The 19,297-nt window shown below is 39.2% G+C and overlaps 1 protein-coding gene across 1 annotated transcript in view; it reads left to right on the top strand.

Annotated features, from left to right (window-relative positions):
* Positions 1-19,297, top strand: part of prkd2 (protein kinase D2) — a 34,666-nt gene that overhangs the window by 9,887 nt on the left and 5,482 nt on the right. The window contains exons 2-14 of the mRNA XM_062418478.1: positions 13,088-13,226; positions 13,464-13,595; positions 13,766-13,965; positions 14,785-14,968; positions 15,090-15,161; positions 15,343-15,360; positions 15,552-15,711; positions 15,842-15,953; positions 16,837-16,914; positions 17,019-17,337; positions 17,960-18,012; positions 18,113-18,185; positions 18,449-18,555. Coding sequence (XP_062274462.1) covers positions 13,088-13,226; positions 13,464-13,595; positions 13,766-13,965; positions 14,785-14,968; positions 15,090-15,161; positions 15,343-15,360; positions 15,552-15,711; positions 15,842-15,953; positions 16,837-16,914; positions 17,019-17,337; positions 17,960-18,012; positions 18,113-18,185; positions 18,449-18,555 — 1,647 coding nt within the window. The remainder of the gene's footprint in view (positions 1-13,087; positions 13,227-13,463; positions 13,596-13,765; positions 13,966-14,784; positions 14,969-15,089; positions 15,162-15,342; positions 15,361-15,551; positions 15,712-15,841; positions 15,954-16,836; positions 16,915-17,018; positions 17,338-17,959; positions 18,013-18,112; positions 18,186-18,448; positions 18,556-19,297) is intronic.

Raw genomic sequence — 19,297 nt, 5'->3', positions numbered from 1 at the left:
ACAAGCATAAAGGAAAGAGGGGATGACTCAGAGTGCAGCAATGTGGCCCATTGTGGCCCTCAGCATGCAGCTCGATGTGTTTGTGTGTCCATGGCACTATTGGCACATGGAAACACTGTCATCTTGTGTGTGTTTGTGTGTGTGCGTGTGTGTGTGCATGTTTGTGTGTGTGTGTGTCTTAGGCAGATTAATCAATATGGCAATCAAAACTAGGAGATGATTTGAAAGAAACAGTGGGATGTCCATTGGTGTGCAAAAAATCAACCATCTCAATTCCATTAATATCTAAAGCAAAATGTTTTTTATTTTTAAATGAAGAGAAGATGTAACCTCACTACATGTTTCTGAAGCACCTGTTTTCACTGTAATTTGTCAGTTTCAATCGTTATTACTCATTTGACTGTTATTTTTGGCCTTCCGTTTCATCTGAGAGAATCGTACATACAGGGACTTTTTCTGATGTCAATATAGAGGCAGTCACATTGTAATGAGCAGTCATGCAAGGAAAGTATAATGCCCAACTTGACTCATATCACATGATCACAGCAAATTAATTGTCATTATTTACGTTTTACTTTTTTGAAATTGAAATTAAGATTTGTACAATGTTTGGATATTAATATAAATCTTAATATCACTACATGATCTGGGATCAGCACTTACTGATCAGGAACCAGGATTTAAATATTAACAAATGTCTACACAATCTATCTCCTCTCACTCATGCCTGCAACACAGGTATTTACAGTATGCTCACCTTTGTAACATCAATAAACTGTGCAATGAAAGAAATGAACCTATGACCTCTGAAGCACCAATCCAAATTCATCATTTAGAGACAAATACATAATTACAATAAATACAACTAAATGCTAACCGATGAAATAAGACTTAGGCCAAGTTAAAGTAGAGTCTTTGGGCTTTTTTTGCATGAGAAGTATGTCATTTATATGGTGTGTGTATTTATGACTACTTAATGAGACTAAATGAACATGATCAATAAATCTTATTGTGAATCTTAAATGGACGTTCCAGCTGCTAAATTAAGTGTTGGAATACAAAGAAGTCGAAGAAGTACTTTTAGCATCAGCACTCTTGTTTTTTTTGCTTATTTTGCTTCTTCCATCTTTTTTCTTCCTCTGTACTTGTCACTTAGACCTTTCTTCTTAAATGGAGGCCAACCTCTCTTTCTCCTTCTTGTTCTTTGAGTCAGTGGGCTGTTAGTTGCACACAAAGTGGATTGAATCCACGGTTCCTATCAGCTTACCTGCCCAGAATCAAGCCAAGGAGAGAGAGAAAGCTAGAGAGAGAGGAGGAGGACGATGAGGATGAGTGGAGGGGAGTTGATGGAGACAGGAGCTGCTTCCAACAAAGGCTGCTTCAGAACAGCAGTGCGTGTCTCCTTTATCCCTGGACCCCTCTCTCTCGCCTGATCGCGGCTCTCATGTTACTTCTCCGTCCTGGTTGATGCTCGGAGCAGAATGAGACGCTTTGTCCCTGTGCTGCTGCTCGAGACTAAGCTTAAGACACACACACACACACACACACACACACACACACACACACACACACACACACACACACACACACACACACACACACACACACACACACACACACACACACACACACACACACAAAGCGAACAAGGCACAGGAGTGTATAATGCATGCAACAGGGTCAGGCTTTCATTAAACATTTTTGCACTTTTTCTTTTCCTTCCAAAGTGTATAGCTAATTTCTGCTGTTGACCTTTTCTGTGTACTGTGTGTTAAGTTTCTGTCTTGTTGCTGTCTCGTGTGTCTCTATATATTTGACTTCACTCGACTTCTTATTATTAGGTATGGGTGTTTGTTTGTTGACTTTTTGTGCAGGACTCCATGTTGTCCGTGTCTATGAATGCATGAGTCCATGTCCATTTTGCATATCTACATTGACACTTGCATTATGTGTTTGTGTGTTCAACCATGGCTTTTTAGGTCAGATGCTTGATAGGTTTTGTGTGTGTTTTGTTTGTTTGTGTGTGTGTGTGTGTGTGAGTGTGAGTGTGTTTTGCAGGTACGTATTCCTTTAGGGTGAAGACTAGGTTTAAAGGTAAAGCTAGTTTGGGTTTATGTAAAGGTTAGGATTAGGGTTAGGCATGTGGTGGTTATGGTTCAAGTAAAGTCTCCAGGAAATTAATGTAATCAATGTAATGTCATCTGAAGTGATGGAAACACAACTGCGTGTGTGTGTGTTTTGTGTGTATAAAACCAGGATTTACCCCCCCCCCCCCCTCTCCAGTCTCTCGGGTTTACACGGTTATCTTTGGTATGTAGAAACTAGAAGGTCAGGAATGTAAACCTGATTATGTCTTTGCTGTCCATGATGAGACACACAAACCCTGAGTCAGGGCAAAACATAAAGGCAGAGTATACAGTAGAGTAAAGCAGTTATTATTATTCTTATTATTAAATAACACAACATACACACACAAACAACATTCGGTGCTTAGGAAAGACTTGCAGTCTGGTGTCTAATTTAAATGTGCTGTTTCTATAGAGCTCCAAAAATTGTGTCTTTTTGGCTGTTCAGAAAAAGAGAGAGCAAGAAAAAACAACAACACGCACACATAATCTAGTGAGGTGCTGGCCCAGAATGGGAAAGCTGCACACTCATCACTCTGATGCATTTATTCCAACAAATAAAAGACTGAAAGCTGTATATATATGCTGCGTTTCTTCTTTAGAAGACCCAACTTTTAGCCTCAACCATAAAATAAAACTTCTTCTTTCTGTCCAACTGGTGTTAAATTGTTTTATACTTGAAAATCTCACCTGACATCTTTTGTCCGGCCCATGTATCATGTTTCAACAGGAAACCCATCAAGGAAGAATGACTCTTTTGTTTTTGGCCTTTAATGTCTCTTATAAATGAGATATGATCATAATGAACGCATTGTCTTCATTTCTACTGATAAAATATATCCTCCTGTACAAGCCCTCAACTCCCTTTGAACCTTTGACCACATGTGTTTGTTGTCACACAAGTACTTTCTCTCCTTGTGTGTAGTTGCATATGCAGGCTGAGCGTTTAGCAGAAACAGCCTCGTCTGCTGCTGACAAAGAGACAAAAATGATTCAAGTGATTGAATAAAATATGGATTGTGACATCACGACACGTGGGATACTTCACCACCTCACCTAAATCATGTAGCTTTTCACTTGTCTGTCCTTGTGTACACACCTTTCCTGTTTATTCATTCACATTTTGTTTTCTTTTTTTTTGTGCCTGCCAAGCCCAGTGACGTCATGGGTATTACCTAGTTACATGCCCATCTGGTGCATTGCTGTCACTCATGCCTTTTGATTTAATATGTGTATTTTAAAGACAACACTTCATGTTCTGTCTTTGTCATCTGAAAACCAGCATGGCTGCAATATGCAGTGTGCAGTCAAGACTCTACAGGTAGCTGAGGGCACAGGGAGGGCAGGGATTGCTGGCATTTTTGTTGTCTGCTGCATCTCTCCGTCAGCGTGTGACCTCACTGGGGTTAAAAATAGCATGCCGGGCGTTTGTTCCATCGCTAATGCTGTCAGCACAAAAGGAAAATTCCTGTGTTGTGCGAAGTTGTCAGGAGCTAATGAGGGCAGATCGTTGACGTCTTTACATGCCTGTTGCCACGGAAACCCCTCATTAAAGACCTCATCACTTTCAGAAAGGTGGGGTGGTCCTCTCTGAATCCCATGCCTGACAGTTTAACAATGATCGAGCCAGTTTAGTCCAACAATTAAGGTTGTGCCTAATGATTACATATAAAGGTAGTGTGAATTCATTAATCCACACAAACATAGTAAAGGTGCAGGTGCATGACAACCCATCAACATGTCCACGAGAATGTGTGCACATGGAAACCCACGCATATGATGCAGCAGGGTGTATGATTTGTTCCTCAGAAAGACATGGATGTTTAAACAATGTCTGTTGTTTGAAGGGATGCAGCGTGTTTCCTCTTGACTATAAAATGGCTGGATCAGGTTCCTGTTGTGATAACCGGCTTCTGTTGCAGACACACATCGGTGTGGAGGACCATGTAGGGCTGTAGAGGTCACAGTGTTTACAGAGCTCAGCGTGCAGTGTCATACACAGCACGTTTTGTATTTCATCCACGCCAATTCACAGCTGTTCATCAAGTGTTGTCATCTTTGGAGTTTGTCCCAATTGATTATGCAGAACTGCAGTGTTTCTTTAACATACTGCACGGTGTAAACACAAATCCAGCTCCTGTCATTCTGTAACGTCTCACTTCTCCAGTTGCTCTTCTGAGTACTATTAAAAAAACAAAGTTACAACTACATAGAACAGATCAGTTTCATTTCATTACAGTGTGAACTTCTGTTTACCCCAGGGACATAAAACTAACAGTTGAAGCAATTTTCAGAGAATGTGGTTATGATCGTCATGTTAAAATGAGTGCACTATTAAGACCAAGATGTGATAACTTAAGTTCAGATCAGAAAATTCAGTGTTGGCCAAATCCTATAGGTCAACATGAACATGTTGAATCTTAACATATCGGGCTTCACATGAATGTTTGTGCGTCTTTCTGCGTGACTGTGGTAACTGCATCATATTTAACACGCCGGCAGTCTTCCTCCACAGACCCACATTATAGTATTGTATATGTGTTAGTTAACACCTTTGAAGAGCTATAACCCACATGCTTATGGTTGCAGTTTCCTCTGTTCAGGAGGTAACAAATAATTACAAAACTGCTCATAATAATCAGTAGTGGAACAATTATTAGTAGTTCACTCAAGTAAAAGTAGCAATGCTCCAATGATTAAAAAAAAGTACTCAATTACCACTAAAAGTCCATTCAAAATCGTACCCAAGTAAAAAATACATAAGCATCAGAAAATGTACTTAAATTATCAAAAATATACTAAATACTCATGCAAAATGGTCATATTTAGAATGTTGTGTTTTTATACTACATATATAAATATCTAGTTTCGAATATTAATACTGATTAGTTGATGCAGCATTTTAGTACTGGCAAGGTATAGCTAATTTAAACACCTCATACTGTTGGATATAGTCTAATTTATAATAATGCATGTATAACAAACTGATTATATGTTTTTTCGTGCAAAATATTGTTCTGAAAAGTAACTATATCTGTTAAAAAATGCAATGGAGTAAAAAGTAGATTTTCCTCTATAATGTAATGTGGTATAAGTACTAAGTAACACAAAATGGAAATACTAAAGTATAGTCAAATTCCTCAAAACTGGTTAGTAAATTCCATCACTGATATTAATAATAATAATAATAATAATAATAATAATAATAATAATAATACAACTGCTACTACTACTGCTTCATAGTTTATATATACATATGTATATATAAACTATGGATTATATGCACTATATAGCATTAATTAGACATAACTTACACTTAAACAACTAAATAACTAAAACGATATAACCTATAAAGCATACAAAAAAAAGTCCATTCAGTGTAGTTAGTTCATAGACCTTGTGGAGTGGTGGAGAAAGATATGACAACATGTTGATGTTGACGAAACCAACAACAAGAACCACTAATAGCTGACAAAGCAGTTGGTAGAGAGTAAGTGACATCATGCTTTCTGTGTGAATTCACAACTTTACAGGGAGTTTAAAAGCTGAGAGCTCTCATTAAGGCAAATGACATCCATGAGGTTGTATAAATCCTATTTTATGATAATATTTCCATCAGTTTAACAAAATACATGCTTGATCTTGACTCTTTTGTTGTTGACCTACATTTGCTGCATGTCTATAAAGTGCAGAGCTATGGTTGGATGGCACTGAGGCTGTTGCATTAATCCGATTCAGTGTGTGAATGTGTGTGCCTGATTGTGCGTGCTTGAGTGTTTGTGTGGCTTGGCGGTCGAAGGCATCTCATGCTGAGTTGTTAGAGGGGAAGTGATGGGGAGGATGAAAAGCAGAAGCAAGCGGCTTTCTTAGCAGGACATAAAAGTCTTTTTGTTCTTCACACAAGCAGCGTCTTTATATGCGGAAAACAGGGTCTATATTTAGTACCACTGGTCTACAGCCATTCGACAAGTTCCCCAGGTGAAAATGAAAACGACTTAACTGGACATAGGTGTTGGTGTTTCTATGCAAGTATTGCTGCTTTAATAAGGGGGAACTAACCTGTTGCTAAACTGTTAAGAGAAAAAGCTTGTTTTGCAGTTGAACTTCCTACCTCCTGTGTTGGTCATATTCACAAAAATAAAACACTCATTCAGTCATTTCTCAAAAGACTTCAGAAGTTTATATAGTGCTGCTCTAATGTGCATATTGGTGCATGAACATATGGTTAGCTGGAAGAGGAAAGAGGAATTAGATCATTGTTTCATATTTGGCAGGTTCCAGATTGTCTGCACTTGTTACACTTCAGACAAAAGATCCTGATCACTAACACTGTGCATGTGCGCTGCATTATATGATCAGGGGCTGAGGTAGTCGACAAGGACATAAACAAACCAATAGAATAACAGCAGAGGGGAGAGGAAATGGCAGCTAGCACTGTGGCATCACATGTGTGTATGTGTGTTTGAGCTAAAAAACATTGTATTCAAATTTCACTCTCAAAAGCCTTGTTCCATGACATCATGCCCAATAGATGAGAGAGACATTTGTGTGTGTGTGGTATGTATGAGGGGCCGTACAAGCCATAATTCATTCTGGCCTTCTCACACACATACATTCTCCTTACACAAACATATATTTTCACTCTCACACACATACATTCTCCTTTCACATACATATATTTTCACTCTCACACACATACATTCTCCTTTCACATACATATATTTTCACTCTCACATACATACATTTTCCTTTTACATACATATATTACTTATAGTATGAAAATGTATAAATATGAGAGTGAAAATATATGTATGTGTAAGGAGAATGTATGTGTGTGAGAGTGAAAATATATGTATGTGAAAGGAGAATGTATGTGTGTGAGAGTGAAAATATATGTGTGTGTGTGAGAGTGAAAATATATGTATGTGTAAGGAGAATGTATGTGTGTGAGGGGGCCAGAATGAATTATGGCTTGTACGGCCCCTCATAGCTATGCACACAATGATAACTTTTGTTTGTTTTTTAGTGTTTAGACCTTTTCTGTGAGTTTGTGTGTTTTTAATAATGACTGACTGAGCCACCTGGTTGAAACTACTTGCCCTTATTGACTTTATTGACAGTAGCAACAGCACACTGCGACCCACAGCAACAAAAAGTGACACTTATCAGTGCTTTGGGTGACAGTGATGAGGGCTGCATTAGCTGAATTGTTCACTTTTGCCTTCCAACTTCCTGTTAACCCCATCAGTCCCAGCATTTTACATTTTGATAGATATTATCTATCTATCAAAATGTTTAGATACTCTTTTACTCAAAATGAGGGCTGTTTTCCCCCTTCACTTACACTGAAAGTGCATGGAGTCTTCTAATGGTCAGTTTGAACAGGACGAATGTTCACGGTGAGCTGTTTCAGCGTCGGTATGGGCACCTGACTATTGTTTTAACACAGGCTTGAAAAATGATGAGCCTATCCTTTAATTGGGTAAGCGATAGCTAAGAGTTCACAAAAATGTTACCCATTGTATTCATCGGTTAGGATGCCTTTGTGAACTATTGCCTACTGGTGACCCTAGGTGTTGACCCTTGACCCCTATAAAGTCAGAAAGGTTTGTGACATGATGCAACTTGAGAAAAACATGAGCAAAAGTAACTTTGTGTAAATGTTATGAGGCTGTTTTAAAAAAATCCTTCATAAATATTGAAGCTATTTGCATAAAAAAACGTCTTCATTTGCAAGTACACTGATTATTCTAAAATGTGCCGCATATATCTACGTTTTTGGGTTGGGACTAAAGGGATTCATGTGAAGAAGAAACAGAAATAAAGAATTTTGAAAGTGTTCTTTCACGGTACTGTGTATATTTCTATATCCACACATTCTATGCTTAGTCTAACCCTAAAAAACATTTACCATCTCTCACAGCATCCGACCTTTGAAGAAAGTAGGTTAGTCAAGTCATTAGCGAGGACGAGTGTTTCTGGCCAGCTTTCACATTACATCAGCTTGCAAGAAAGGGAGTGGACCACATTGAGCACAATGTTAGTGGCTGGTGAAGCTCAGAAAAAGTGACAGAATGCTTCTGTTTTTGCAAACTCGTCTGCTCGAATTTGCAGGCCTTACTTTTCAGACTGACAAAAAAAAAACATTATCGAAAAAATAATGTTGAAAGAAAGCTGAGTGAAAAAGAAAATGGGAAACAAAGGGAGGGGGTTGAGGTAAAGAAAGTCTAGTCCATAATTCATTTCACTCATAATGGCTTCATTGGCCCAAAGAGCTGCAGGAATGGTGTAGGCAACGCAGGGCAACCTGATCCCTGGTAACCCAAAGAAACTGACTGGAGACACAGCCCTGTCTCCAGGCAAACCGCACTGCATTATACTACAGTATGTGTGATAATACAGCCAGGTCTTTGTCTGCAGACTGCACACACACACACACACACACACACACACACATACACACACACACACACACACACACACACACACACACACACACACACACACACACACACACACACACACACACACACACTCTCTCTCTATCTCTCTCTCTCTATTCTCTTGCACACAATACTACTAACCTTTGCCTTCACGGCCAAACATACAGTGTACACACAAACATATTGAGATGGTCATATAATTACAAGACAAATAACATCATTTTTCACCATGTTGACATACAGACAGAAGTAATGTGCGGCTTTTGTGCTCTTTCTACCCTGTACTTTCACTGAATACTGGAACAGGCAGGCAAGAAAAAAAGAAAACAGTCATTTTCTTAGAGGAGACTGTGGTTTTGGGAGTAGGGATATTGTGCTCCTCAGAAGAGCTGCAAAGACTTGTGGTCTGCAAAGACGTGGCAACTGCAATTGCGGTCGGCACATTGTGTATGCCTTGGACAGCAGGCGAAGGATAATATGACTAGCCCTGTTTCTTGAGTTGCTCAGGGAAAGAAGCAAGCAGTAACAGTAACAGTGTGGGGTTAATAGCATAGAGTCTGGCATCAAGAGGCACTGTGGGGCTTACAAATTATTTAGGCAGAGGGTTGTCTGTGGATTTGGGCAAAGCCGGGAGTCTCCTCTGATCTGGGCACTGCGGGTGTTTGTAATTACATGTGGCAGCAGTTGGTCTTATTTGTGGCAATCCCAGGTACTGATGCATGGAGTTTTTACATGATTCACTGTCAGAGAACAGTTTTGGAGCTTGGAGGTGGGAAAGTTTGAAGTCTCTTTTTATTAGGATCTGAATTGTCTAACTGCACCATAGCCAGCAACATTTATGCAGACGTCGGTTCAGATAGTTTTGGTTTTATTTGGCCTGGTTTTGAGATATGCATCTCTGAGACATCTGCCTCCACCCCGGTACAATGGAGATGAATGGAATTTTATGTGTGTTGCTCAGAGTATGAAAAGATTGCAAAAATTCAAAAGCAGCTCCCTTTCCAGAAAAAGTGGCCATGTTACACCACGTCATGTTAAAGTCAATAGATGTGACATTGAATGTGTTTGAACTGGATCTATTTCCTGCTTAGAAATAGTCCCTATGAAGACTCTTGACAGTATGTTCTGTGGATTCTGATTCTGGAAAGATGTGATGTTGAAAATGAAAATTTCAGATCTCAAAAGGCTATTAACGAAGCCTTGTTCAAACTACATAGGTGCAACCATAGTGCTCCTTTGAGCGCCTGGCTGCCCCATAGCTCTGAGGACCAGGCACTGATCATTTCAGCCAATGGCTCCTTTCAGTTATGTCCTCACGGCAGGTGTAATGAACTGGTTCTCTGCCCATTTTCTGATCCTCTGTTGCAGGCTGGAAAAACACCTTTTTATAATACACTTCAACATCTCAATCTCATTTCTAAAACAAAAACCCTCACCCCTCCTACTGTAGCATTCAATTCTCTCTTAGCTGTTTGTTTGGGAAGGATGCACCACCTTTTTGATAACATGTAGTACTTGTTATAAACCTGGGTTTATAAAACCAAAACTATGAACTGTACATGGATAGATATCACTAGATGTAATTTGGTTGAAGTGGACTTTTAAATGAATCATTTTAATGACTACTCAACTGCTGAAACATTAGCTGTGGCTTCTGGCAAAACCAACAGTGCTGTACTAAAGTTTTGTGATATTTTAGATCAACTTTTTAGGATAACATCCCTCACCACAATCTGATTCTGTCATCTGCTGTGATGCATTATCTTGCTTCTGTTTATCCATTGTCAAGTTTATGAATCAACTTTGCATAATATGTTTGCTTCACAAACAGAAATGTTATTTCAATTGTTGCACTATTGACTTGCTCGTACATCTTTCGTGTAATTCATTGTCTGTGATTTTCTTTATGGATGAAATAGTTGTTAAATAGGTTAAGGATGATCTGTGCATTTTGAAAAAAGGCCATTGTGTGCTTTTTGTGTCTCATTGTTGACTGCGTGGTCAGGAGCAGTAGCCCACTGCTGGGGCGTGGTGGACTCACTGTGTAGGTTGGCAGCGGTACAAGCCAGGCCTGGATTTCAGATGTGGTGATGTGGAGTGCCTGCTGGGAAACTAAGAGGGAGTGTGTGTGTGTGTGTGTGTGTGTGTGTGTGTGTGTGTGTGTGTGTGTGTGTGTGTGTGTGTGTGTGTGTGTGTGTGTGTGTGTGTGTGTGTGTGTGTGTGTGTGTGTGTGTGTGTGTGTGTGTGTGTGTGTGTGTGTGTGTGTGTGTGTGACAAATGAAGGGAAATGGGGGGAAAGAGAGGGTGTGTGTTGCTGTTTGTAAGGAGGGTGTGTCTGTTGGTAAGTGAGTAGGAGGTGTATGTGTGTAATTGTGTCGGTCCAAGGTGGAGACCAGGGTTCCCCTTCCTGTAAGTTGTTAGAGCTGGGCCAGATGGTGAATCTTGACTCTGCCATGGGAAAAACAACAACAAGAGAAACAGGGAGCATTATGCATGCCTGTGTGTGAGAGAAAGAGGGAATCTTAAACCTTTTTCTCTCCTCTTATTTCTCCTTGTCTCATCCTGTCAGTTCTGTGTGTTCTTACCAAAAGACAAAATATTTTTAAGATGATTGAACACTCTCTCTCTCTCTCTCTCTCTCTCTCTCTCTCTCTCTCTCTCTCTCTCTCTCTCTCTCTCTCTCTCTCTCTCTCTCTCTCTCCTCTCTCTCTCTCTCTCTCTCTCTCTCTCTCTCTCTCTCTCTCTCTGTGTGTGTGTCTATGGTGTGACCACTGAAGTGAACCAGGCACTATTAACTATTCAGGAGAGCAGGGTTTCCCTATGACAGCCTCCGTCGCTCTACTGACTCCTGACTGACACTCTCATCTCTCATATCTCTGGAAGGCCTTCATGGAAACACCTGGTGTGTGTGTGTGCTTGTTTATGACTGATAATAGGACAGGATAAAGTTTCTTCTTTGTCTTCCTTCCTTTCCACATTGGCTAAGTTGCTTGATTTGCGGAAGTCAGCCAGTGTTTCTAGTTTGGAGATATCATTGGTTACACTTGCTTGTTGGTTGCTATATATTCCATCTGGGCATGATATAATTAGTTAAGGACATATGGTTGATTTTCCATGTATCAACATTCCTGTTGTGCTCCTATGTACCATCTTCACTGCACTTAGTGTAATTTTCTCATAGAAGATGTTGCAAATAGCAAGTTTTTGAATGATCTGCTGATTAATTTTGTGATCAATTAATTAGTTTGGTGTATAAAATGTCACCATTTTTAAAGTTCAAGGTGACATCATCAGATCAGTTGTTCAATTCAACCAACTGTCCAAAACTGATAAACTGTTTCTTATTCTTTCTTAGTGTGTATGTTACATTTTTATAACTATTAGTACACAATCACATAAGACAAAGAGAAGCAGCAAATGCCCACAAACAGCTGAGAAGCATAGAATAGGAAATGTTTAGCATTTATTCTTGTAGAATGATGTCTTCTGTCGTTGGACTAACCTCACTGAATATAAAAGTGGTTGCTGCATTTTATATTTGACAGCCTAGTTAGTGTGCTTATAAACTTATCTAAAAAACTGGTAATTTTTTTTTTCTTCAGAAATAATATTATAGCATTTTGTATATTTTCAAATGTGAACTATCATTTGAAAATTAAAACATTATTTTATTTTGTTTTGGTTTTCTTTCTCAAAATTATGTTCTCTGTGAAATGTATTTTTTAAATTTGTGTTTTAGATGTGAATCATGTTGCTGCAAGCTACTGTACTTTAAAAGAGACATGTTACAGCTGTTTGATATTTTTTATGGTCATTATTTAAATCAGATCTATGAAACTTAAGTAGAAATGATATTTGGTAGCTCCATACTATTTTGCCAATGCAATTTATTGTTGTTTTACTGTGGGGGCATTTATGTGTGGAGCATTTAAGTCCAAATTTCCCTATGGGGACAATAAAGTGTATCGTATCATATTGTAATATATAATCAATAAAATAAATACTTTGACAATAATTGGTAACTGCACGTTGCCAATTATTTCTTTCATCAAGACAAAAATGTTAATATAAATTCACAAACAGAGCAACCATTCTAAAAGAAATATTATCCAGTTTGACAATTAAACAATGAGGCGGTATAAAAGGTTATTGAATTGGTGAACAATTTAATCGTGCCTTATTGTCACAGGATAAAGAGAGAAAAAAATCCCCTCTGTTGTTGCACGTGTGTTTGTCCGTTCCATTTCATCAGATGGCTTGTTTTTGTGCCATTACAGCTGGCTGGTTCTGATTTTATATTCACTTTTGGTTTTATTTGAACTGAAACATTTTCTGTCACTAACTGAAGTTCATTGTACTGTTGGCTTGGCTGGAACAACACGCATACACCCATTAATCACCAGCAATCAGCCTATCAGCAAATAGTCCATGATGGAAAACACTGTGTCAATCAAATCCCTGCCTTTCTACACAATCATCCTGACATGCATCTATGCATTGTTCTCTTTGTATTTCCAGTTCCCAGAGTGTGGCTTCTATGGCATTTATGACAAGATTTTGCTGTTCAAGCATGACACAACCACCAACAACATCCTGCAGCTGGTTAAAGCTGCATGTGACATTCAGGAGGGAGATCTGGTGGAGGTGGTGCTCTCGGGTAAACAAAATGACTCCTTATCTGCTTATTTTACTACAGGTAATATCTTACACTGGCCTCATCTGTTTTTTTCCTTGTCTCAAACTGTAATGTGACCCTGTCTGAAAGAAAACCCATCTATTTTTTCCATCCTGTTTTGATATGATCCATCTAATCAGTATTTATTCTGCTCATGTAGAGTAGCATGATTGTATCACATCTTCTGTAACCGCACCTTACCCCCGTTATCTGTTCTAGCCGCAGCCACATTTGAAGATTTCCAGATTCGTCCCCACGCTCTAAATGTGCACTCGTACCGGGCCCCGGCCTTCTGCGATCACTGTGGAGAGATGCTGTTTGGACTAGTCAGACAAGGCCTCAAGTGTGACGGTGAGAGAAATGGGAGACAAAGTGTTAATGAGAAGAGACAAATTGATGTATTACACATATTTCTCCCAATTAGCATTCACTCAATATGCTCCACTCTCTCTCTCTCTTTTTCTCTTTTTCTCTGTTGATCGCTTGCTCTTTGGTTCCTGGATCAATGCTCCCCCCTGCAGGATGTGGCCTGAACTACCACAAGCGCTGTGCATTCAGCATCCCAAACAACTGTAGTGGAGCTCGAAAGCGACGTCTGTCCACCACCTCCCTGAGCAGCAGCCAGTCCCTGCGTCTCTCCACCACTGAGTCCGTGTACAGTGTTGGGACGGTCTCAACCTGCACAGAGGATGCCAGCCTCATCCGCTCACACACACAAATGGTACAAGTTTATTTATATAAACAATAATCTGGTCAGTTTAGATTATTAAAATTGAAGAGACTTGACAAAGGTTAAACATTTTACTTAAATGTATATAAAAATGCTCTCTGTACGTCAACAGCCTGCTCTGACTGCTTCATTTGTACTTCCACCTCATAATAATAATAATAATAATAATAATGCATTATATTTAAAGGCGCCTTTCAAAGCACTCAAGGACACAAGGCACATAAAACACGACAACAGTACATAATGACATCAGATTCATGCATGCCCACAAACGGCAGTCCATTTGATAGCCTTTGTTGATAAGGTTGTTCCATGGGTTGTTTGCGTTGTCCACTCACATATTTCGGATTGAATTTGGATGTATAGATGTGTAAAGTTTCCATTTCATGTAAAGTAAAACAGCCTGTTTGACCAGAGGCTGAACTGAGGAGCTGCATTAAGGGTCAGTATAAGATAAATAAGGAGTGTTTAAAACTGTAAATCATGCAAATATATTCCAGAGGAGCCCCAGAATAAAAATATAAACATGATATATCCCCTTTAAAGGATTAGTATTTCTAATTATAAAATTCTGAAATGCAGATGATTCCAAATGTATGTGTTAATATACATTCCAACAAAATAGTATGAAAACGGATCTCAAATTCTGTGATTCGGATGGATTTTCCCTATTAAATCTACTGTAATCCAATCACAAAGATGTAGTTTAAGAGAGGCTATTTAATGAGGGACCTAACATAAATATGTAATTGGAACTGGCATTTATGTTTTGTCAAATAAATTACATCACATTCCTCTTTTTTTTGCTAGCCACGGACCCCTAGTGATGCCCGGCGTTTCTACACGGGTCGACCCGTTCATTTAGACAAAATCTTGATGAGCAAAGTGAAGGTGCCCCACACGTTTGCGGTCCACTCGTACACACGGCCGACAGTGTGCCAGTATTGCAAGAGGCTTCTTCGAGGGCTGTTCAGGCAGGGCCTTCAGTGTAAAGGTGAGGAGAGAGACAGAGTGACACCATTTTGGATTTCCAACGTGCAGTATGCAGAAAATGTGTTAAATGAATCAGATTATACATAATCGAATCTGAATGAGTTGTGTTCTAATCCTGTCAGACTGCAAGTTTAATTGCCATAAACGCTGTGCGTACAAGGTTCCCAATGACTGCCTCGGGGAAACTATCGGAGGTAGGAGAAAATATTATTGTCTTGTTTTGAAGTGCATTCAAAACTCTGTTAACCCTAAGTAATTTTAGTCTAAGTATTAATTTCTCTTCTGCATGTTTCTATTATGAAAATATATATTGTAATATAACCCATAATCTAACAAAACTGGAACTCACTGGCACTAATTTCTTTATTTTCTCAGACAACAGAAGTAACTCCGGTAAGTATGAGCAGTACTTTGTCATTGATGCATTTAACCAGTACTCTAGTGGTCTTTTACAGCTTTCTAACAGTGGTCTTTGTAGTAAGCATAGTATAAAGTATAAAGTAGTAAAAAAAAATTCACAGCAATTGTAAAAACATACTGTAAATCAAGTTGTACTCAGCCACTTCTTTGTCTTTTTGCCCCAGACATGTTGAGTCCCAGTGCGGATCCTGAGGTGCCCATGGACTACAGCAGTGAATATGATGCCTCAGACAAATCTTCAATGGATGACTCAGATGAGGCCTGCAGTATCCCTGGGTCTTTCTCTCCTGAAAACAACCAGGATGGAGTCAGCGGAGACCAGAGGTATGAGAAAAACATTTGGAGCAAAACTGCTAACAAGTCTCTGGAGGAAAGTTATTGGAATACTAGTTAGAAAATAATGATGCACACAGAAACTCAAAGAAGCGCCTGAATCATATCCTCCTCCTTCCAGTGTTTACATCCCGTTAATGAGGGTGGTACAGTCGGTGAGACAGACAACCCGTCGATCCAGCACGGCTATCAAGGAGGGATGGATGGTTCACTACAGTAATAAGGACACACTGGTAAAAACATTACCCATAATTCACATGCTTTCTTCTACATGCATGCAGTTGTACTTCTGTATTCTTCACTGCATTTTTTCTTTTCTACGATTTTACTGCTGCAACTTTGTTTTATTTACTTCCCACTGTCACAAAGCACAGTCTGGCCAAAAGTTAGTCTATTTTCTCTGTCCTCCAGCTCTTCTCTACTACATTTTTTTGTCCTAACAGTTTCAACCTTGATCACTAGAGTGCCGCTTTCAGGCAATTTATGACTTCCTTCTTCTACTGTATTATTTTTCTGTGTGTGTGTGTGTGTGTGTGTGTGTGTGTGTGTGTGTGTGTGTGTGTGTGTGTGTGTGTGTGTGTGTGTGTGTGTGTGTGTGTGTGTGTGTGTGTGTGTGTGTGTGTGTGTGTGTGTGTGTGTGTGTTAGTTAGTTAGTTAGTTAGTTGAAGATTGATGATGAGACTGACTCTCCCTGAAAACATAACAGCTTTCAAGTGATGTGCAGTGAATTCAAGCTAAAAGCCCTCTCAGATTTTTCTTCCTCCCAACGTGTTCTCTATATTTGAACTCAAATAAACATTTAAGTCTCTCTATTCTTATTTCTTGCTTGTTTTTCCTATCTGGCTGCACTAACACTTCTCTTTCTTGCTTTGTGTCTTTCTTTCTTTCTTTCTTTCCTTCCTGTTTTTTTTCCCACCCTCTCGACTCTTAATCATGCAGCTGCTCAGCCTTCTTCTCATCTGGTCACTCCCTCTCTTCCTCTGGACGTCAACTCCAAATCTGCAAAGCATCTATGTTGACGTCTGAACTTTACCACCGATGCTCTCTCCGTTCCTCACCCTCTGTCCTCTTCCCGTTTTACCCCACAATGTCCCACACTACTTCAATCCCCAACAGAGAAAGAGGCACTACTGGCGTTTGGACTGCAAGTGCATCATCCTTTTCCAGAACAACACCTCCAACAAATACTACAAGGTAAGCTTAGCTGCAAACATTACAATCTATGATTTCATGTTATTCATTTTCAAGTGTGCAGCTGTTTTTATTGCTCCATCATTCGTCCCATTTTTTTCTTGCAGGAGATTCCTCTGTCTGAAATTTTGGAGCTGCGACCCGCTGGCAACTTCACTCTTGTCCCACCTGGCACAAATCCCCACTGCTTCGAGCTTATCACAGGCACTATGTGCTACTTTGTAGGGGAGGACCCCAACACCCTTCCCTCTCTGTCCCCGAGCAACCCCCAGATTCTCCCCCAGACCCCTCCCTCCCCCAGCCAAGTCGCGCCCAACAGCGGCATTGGCCGCGAAGTGGCCAAGGCATGGGAGAGCGCCATTCGTCAGGCCCTCATGCCAGTCATTTTCCAGGATGCACCACCAGCAGAGGGGAACACACCTCACAGTGAGTTGAGAAACATGTCGGTTAAATAAAGAGCAGACCCCTCCAGTAAGCTAGTTTTGCCAAGTTGTTTTTTCTCAAACTGAGGAGGAGCAAAGTTATGGAAGTAAATTCAGTAATGATAATTAAAATGTAATCATTACTGAATACTTAATGTGTGTTATGTTCAGATCTGAATTTTATACCTTGAATTTTAGTATCTGAATTTGACCAAGCGTATTTGAGTTTTTGACTTGAATATTTCTATTTAAATTGGGAACTTTTTGAGGGATTTTTTATCTGAATTTGAAAACCCTAAAATAAATGTATACTCAAAATGACAATGTTAAAATAGCAAAACTTTAAAAAGTACCTATGGAATTTACGTGGTCTGAGTTTCACAAGTGAAATTCAGACCACATACATTCAGAAAGATGCTAATATTTCAGTGCAATGAATTAAGTAGTAGATTAATAAGTTATTTTGGCCATGATTTGCCTCCGTACAAAGTTCTGCTTTTATAGTGCTATAGAAAACACCACACAGTACATGTGGGATCAAGCTGTTGACAAGTTGTGTTTGTTAACTGATACACTTACTTTAATACTATATAACCTACATATTGTACCTGGTGCTCAATTTTCAGGACAAGCCTCTGTCAGCATTTCCGTTTCCAACAGTCAAATCCAAGAGAATGTGGTATGATTTCTTTTGTTCCATTTTTTATTTAATGTAAAATAAAATGTTGATGGTGGCACTGAAGATGATGTTGATAATTCATTTTGCTGCTTGCTTACAGGACATTGGTACAGTGTACCAGATTTTTGCTGATGAAGTTCTGGGATCTGGACAATTTGGAGTAGTGTATGGAGGTATGAAGATCTACACACAGTGATACTGAGCCTCAGATTGCTCCGAGTGTGTTTCTTGAAACACACTCTTGAAACAATGATTTTGTTATGATGACAACACAAGTAGATCACAAGTCCCTGAAAGTATCAACTACACTTATGCATGTGTGCCAGACTGTAGATCTGTCAAACGTTTGATACCAGGGCTCAACATACAGTATGTCCATGTATGTGAGGGACAGTTGAAAACCGCATTTGTTTTTAATGTTCCACTTCTTCATCAGGAAAGCACCGGAAGACAGGGAGGGACGTAGCTGTGAAAGTAATCGACAAGCTTCGTTTCCCCACCAAGCAGGAGAGCCAGCTGCGGAATGAGGTGGCCATATTGCAGGTATGCTTCCAGTTTATTTCTCTACAGGTGTAACAGGTATCATTTGTCTGTATATAATGATGCTGACATATTGGTTTTGTCAGTTACACACATAACAAAATGTGTTATTCAATTATTAAATATTAATTAAAGTCTTTATTGTCATTGTATATGCATACAACAAAATTAAAATTGCTAATCTGTGGTGCTATACATAAAAAAAAAGGAAATGCTGACGATCATTTGCATTTTCCTGTTCATAGTGACATAGATGAAATATTAAGAGGACGTGTGTAATGGTTGTTCCTTCCAACTTCTCACGAACAGATCATTCAGTGTCTGACCAGATACGTTTTATCCGTTTCTGAGTCAAGGGAAACGCCTAAATTTATACTAGATATGAGTAGATATGTAGATATGTTTTGTAGTATCAAAGCATTAGGAGAAACAGTAGCCTGTGTTTCACAAGAGCCAATCATTTTTGGCACATGTTACAGCATATTGTGGCTGTCTTGTGAAAACAATATTTGTAAATATTACAAAAGCTTTGTATCAATGCATTTCTTTTTGACTTGTTAGACTTATTTTAAACTCTAGAGTAGGGGAGTTTCTCTCAACTCATAATCTTTTTATTTGTAATTTTTCTGTAAAAATCAAGATCACCAAGTTTGGACTTATAGTTTCCTTTATGCAGTGACACTATGATATTCTACTTAAAACAGTTGTATATTGGCAATCTCTTTCAATATGGTTTGAAAACTCA

Source organism: Scomber scombrus, chromosome 5 (genome assembly GCF_963691925.1).
Source record: "Scomber scombrus chromosome 5, fScoSco1.1, whole genome shotgun sequence".
Taxonomy (NCBI): Eukaryota; Metazoa; Chordata; class Actinopteri; order Scombriformes; family Scombridae; genus Scomber; species Scomber scombrus.
The sequence above is the reverse complement of the archived record's forward strand: the minus strand, read 5'-3'. Positions and strand labels throughout refer to the sequence as shown.